Source organism: Solanum pennellii, chromosome 2 (genome assembly GCF_001406875.1).
Source record: "Solanum pennellii chromosome 2, SPENNV200".
NCBI lineage: Eukaryota > Viridiplantae > Streptophyta > Magnoliopsida > Solanales > Solanaceae > Solanum > Solanum pennellii.
In genome coordinates this window covers 10,069,886-10,074,787 of record NC_028638.1, presented here as the reverse complement: position 1 = coordinate 10,074,787, position 4,902 = coordinate 10,069,886, and the positions used below count along the sequence as shown (strand labels likewise).

At 34.9% G+C, this 4,902-nt stretch overlaps 1 protein-coding gene across 1 annotated transcript; it reads right to left on the bottom strand.

The window, feature by feature from the left end:
* Window positions 1–696: 696 nt before the first annotated feature.
* LOC107010515 (STOREKEEPER protein-like) lies at window positions 697–4,682 on the bottom strand. Its single transcript, XM_015209803.2, has 3 exons — window positions 3,723–4,682; window positions 3,530–3,634; window positions 697–966 (listed from the first exon to the last, which is right to left on the bottom strand). The coding sequence occupies exons 1-3, from the start codon at window positions 4,605–4,607 to the stop codon at window positions 919–921; spliced, it is 1,038 nt and encodes a 345-aa protein (XP_015065289.1). The 5' UTR covers window positions 4,608–4,682; the 3' UTR covers window positions 697–918.
* Between the last annotated feature and the right edge of the window lie 220 nt (window positions 4,683–4,902).

Below are 4,902 nucleotides of genomic sequence, written 5' to 3'. Positions count from 1 at the left end.
TCAAAGTAAATATTTTGTATATTGTGTATTTGGTTCTTTGATTGATTTTTAAAATAATAGTTAATTATTTCATGTATGAATCATATGGTGTTTGAATTAAAGTTAATTGCAAATGGACATAATATTGTATTAAAATCTCAATTTGGTAATTCGATTTTTAAAAATGTTATATCATTATTGTGTTTTTTAAAAAAAAAAAAATTGATCTTTCTCACATCAACTTATTGTGAAGATATTATTACTTTTCTTAATTATTTTATTTAAGAGGAAACACAAATTTTAGCTCTAATCAATTTAGAATTTGCCTTTGTATTTCTACTTGATTAATAAAAACAATTCATGTTTAATTACAGTAATAATTCGCTTCGCACAGAGAAGTTTCCTAGTTAAGAATAATTTAAATGAACTGTAGCTAGCCTATTTGAATCTGCACTCGCTGTTGTGAGCAATACAAGCAAGCCCAAGCCATTGGGCGACAAAACATGTTGCGTCAAAAATACTCAAAATATTAAATTTAACTATCTTGAGTAGCATTTTACTTGTATGTGCAGTATAAGTTTCAGACAAAGATCATCCAATTGGTCACCCTCAGCGAAGGAGGTCCAAATGGACACTATAGCTCCAGCCCAGCTTAAAACCCATATTCAGATATTTAGTGCTACCGTTAACCTAATTTTTGATGTTACAAAGTGAACATATTTAAACAAGCCTTGATATATATGAAATAATAGAACCCATGTAAGTTCCAAAACAAGATAAGTAGGAGCATCAAAAGTGTTTTAAACCATCCAAGAGGCAATCTTAGTTGCAGTCTGCAAAAATATATACAGATAGCCAGCAGAAAACCAGAAAAGCTAGATGTCATTGTTGACGCAAATTGCAAGGACAGTTTCATATAGAATGCAGAACCCATAAGCTTCAGTCTTTGATAGCAGACACCGATGCCTCGGCTTCATTACTATTATCCTACAAGATGGGGAGAAGGAAAAAGTCAATAAGCAGAAAGATAAGAGTGATTAACTTTTAGATAGATTATAAAGACAATAATGAAAAATACAAGAGGTAGCACTGGATAAGATATAAATTTAAATGATACATCACAAACATTATTTCAGGGAAATGTCAACAAAAGGGGTCTTCCAAGACCAAGCTAATGGTGGTAGGGGCTAAGTCTTTTCTAATGACAAAATAGACAAGCCAACTGTTCATCATATACTTCTACATATCAACAAAGCCAAACTAGTGTATAAAACCTATCAGAGTAACCATTAAATATTTGGTTCAGAGAATTACATAGAGCTGTTTTAGTTTATTTACGTGTTCAGCTAGGCACAAGTCACAATTGTACGTAATTCACCTGTTTTGTACCACCACATTAGGGGACACATGATATCTCATAGCTTAAGGATGGCCAACTAATTATACATGTATATAAAAGATGAGACAGCTGTTAAAATAATAGAGTAATATAAAGCAGAATTATCTGAAGAAATAAAAATAAGAGAATTAATAAAAAGTAGAAAAAGAGAAGAGAAGCCAGAAACATGAATTACAGTCCAAGTCGAGAAGGATTCCGCTATTGTTAATGGTACAAGACATGTTTTTTTCAAGTCCACTAATGGTTTAACACAAGGTGTGATCCATGATCTCCCTCACTCTTTCATTGTAGGAGCTTAAGTACTATCCAGACTCCTAAATCAGTTAGAACAGAAATGATGATTTTCACTTACAGGTGTTGAAGTGAAGGATCAGAAATGTATGAGCAGGAAGATACACAAAGCGAAAATATATTTCTCACCACTCTTAACACTAATGAGATGAAATCTATAGGCTGACTGAACACACAAGCCCTTTTATGTACTTGGGTTTTCCTATATATGTCAGAATAAAGGTATATACTTCACTAATATGGCTATGGAGATGCTTGAAGTTAATGTTGAAATTACATATATTGATGCCAGTATTACTTTGTCATACTTGGATATAAAATCAATTGATCCTTGTGTTTCTGGAAAATTGAGAGATTGCTAATGTTTAATGTGTATCTTAAACTGGCTAATCTATTTTGTTCCGAGGGTTGAAACATCTATTGCTCCAGAATGAGTATTTCATCATCCAAACATCCTGGTATCTCTACATATAAGATGTGATGCTCTGTCTTGGTCATTGTCTGCACATGATTAGAGTTTCTTTGCCATGCTAATGTCACTACAGAGCATATGACACAAGCTTACATGGCTAAGATAAGCATCAAGATCAACTTGGCAATTTAAAAAAAAAAGTACTCGGGTGGAATAAAATATGACAGATAATCAAATGTGGAATATGAGGGTGTTCCACACTTTGAACAAAACTATAGATGAACATAAGATTTTGCTCAAACGGGAGAAATTGATTATGAGTTAAATGAGCAATCATTTACTCACAAAATGAGAAAATTGCAAAAGAAACAAAACCATATTGTGTTGTTCTAGTTGAGAATAAATACAGAAGACTAGAGGAAAGAACCAAAAAGGTGTGAAAATATTCCCAAGACCATGTAGCAACCAGAAAAACATTCATAAACAAATACAGCACATCCCAAAAGTCTGGAAAATCTGTTTCAATCACTCGACTAATGCTACAACTATGCTACCGAGAAGCAGTACCAGATATAAATGAAGAGCATATTGAAATGCACGGTGAATAACACATATTAACCACATGATTAGTAGCTTGTATTCCACATCTGTGTTTAGCAGTTTAGTTTTATCTCCTTATCCTCAACTTATAGTCTTCAGCACAGAAATCCCCAGACACCTAACACAAAACCATGTCCGACGTGGCAACATCCTTATATTGGTCCAAGTAACACAGGATTATCAAGCAAATATCCGCTACATTGTCATTGTAGAAGTATACCAAAAGAATCTCTAGTCCTAACAACAGAATAACTCCAACAGTAGGATAGTACTTTGTCGCAGTTAAGCACTTTCACTAAATAAGGCACAATAAAACCAGCAACATGGATAGTCTAAAGCTTGGCTGTCCAGGGGAGATCATCATGTCTTCTCTAGTCTCAAGAATCTATACATCCCTAAACCAACATTGGTGGGCATAATATAATACAGAATTGATAGTAGCCTGGGATGAGCAAATTCAGTGTATATTCCTACCTAACCAAAGCAAGCAAATTAAAGATATTAAGCTTTAAGAATAAGGGAACAGTGTCTAGATACTTCCAATACTATTGACCAGATCCACATGATTTTTAAGTAGTCTAAATTAATTGATCCAGTCTCTTATCTCTAGATTTACAAAATTTTAGCCTAAGACAAGACTGCCCAAACCATTTACCAGAAGAGTAGTTACAGTGCTGAAAATCAAAGACCTGAATTTATAATGTACGCTGCCGGAAACAAATAACTTTCGGCGTATAGCTCTATCAAGAAGATTCCAAATTTCTCTATAAAGGAGATAGAACTGTTATATGTATCTGAATATCTTGTGATACATAATCAGGCTTAGTCAAAGCAGATAGAATTGTTACCTTCATCAAACCATCATAAGCATTTAAAAGTAGTTGTGCGTGCTCTATCTTGGCTTCCAGATAGGCCCTTAATACCACTTGTTCCATTAGCTCCGGAGAATCTTGCTGACATACCATTCAACACACAAAAATGATATAATTCTGCTCAGAAATTTTAAGGGGAAAAAAAACAAAATACAAGGCATGGCTATACCAACTCAGGCGAAGTAGCTTTATCCAGCACCAATGTCCCCAACTTTATCCCTAAATTCGTACTTTTTAGGCTAATATTAAGCACTCTTCTACCAACTTCATTATCATTTCCTTGCAAACATGCCTTTGAATTTACAACAAGTTCTACATCTTTGGCTAGTCGCTTCAACAAATCTTCCATGGTTTGCCCATCCAGTCCAGAATCGGGGATAATTTTATGCTGTTGAATTGGCCGCATGTTGTGCTTCCTCTCCTGCTTTTCCGGCTGCCCTTTTTGTGGAATATTGTGCTTCTTCTCATTTACCCGTATATTCTGCTTTTCCAGCTCTGGATTGTTGTGTTTCTCCTTTACCTGTAGCCCATCTTCTCGCTTCTCCTTTAGCAGTAGAGAGTTAGGAGGTTGAGTCCAAATTATGTGACATAACTGGAACAGTTCGAGTTGGTGCACGTCTGTATTAGAAGAATTTCCTGTGGCAAGAGTCTTTTCATACTTTATTTTTAGACGTCTTATTTTCTCTCTCAATTGAACACGCGTAGGTTGAAGAGTAAGTGATGGAAGGATAAATGCACGAAATTCTGTCATACATTGCGTGATTTCACAAGCTGTTTGTTCCTTGAACTTAATGATACCTTTGAGTAGGGAAATCTCATCTTCATTACTCCACACTTTTGAAGACGGAGGAGGTTTGGATTTCAGATTCATCATCCTCTTGGGCTTGGGAGAAGGAGTTTTCTCTTGATAATATCCATCGGAAGGAGTATCATTATAGAGAAACCTTGTGACATCGATATCATCGTTTTTCCTTTTGTTCGACACTATCTCCTCTTCTTCTCTCACAAACTCCACACTACAATTTGCTGCACCTGTGGTTGAATTTTCTGTCATTTTCTTTTCTCTGTGTTTTTTGGTTAAGTTCTAGTATAGCGATATAAGTATAGCAAGTGAAAAGGCGGGAAAAGTAATACTATTATTACTTGTAATAAATGATGAAGGCGTGTCATTTCATTTGATTTACAAGCTGAAAGGTCTTATTTATTTTATTTTATTTTGTCAGTAAAAAGGTGAAAACTGAAAGGTCTATGGACTATGTGCTCCGTAGGTCTTGGAACTTGGAAGTAGATCAAACTCAATATTATCTTCCCCTTTTACTCTTCACTAGGGTAGGCTATGCTGGTCGGTA

Bases quoted from the DNA above. Each gene is read 5' to 3' on its own strand.
- LOC107010515 (XM_015209803.2), bottom strand. From the start codon at position 4,607: ATGACAGAAAATTCAACCACAGGTGCAGCAAATTGTAGTGTGGAGTTT. The intron at 3,635-3,722 runs GTATAGCCATGC...ATGGTATGTCAG, and splicing joins AAGCTACTTCGCCTGAGTTG to CAAGATTCTCCGGAGCTAAT. The intron at 967-3,529 runs GTAACAATTCTA...CCCATCTTGTAG, and splicing joins CTTATGATGGTTTGATGAAG to GATAATAGTAATGAAGCCGA.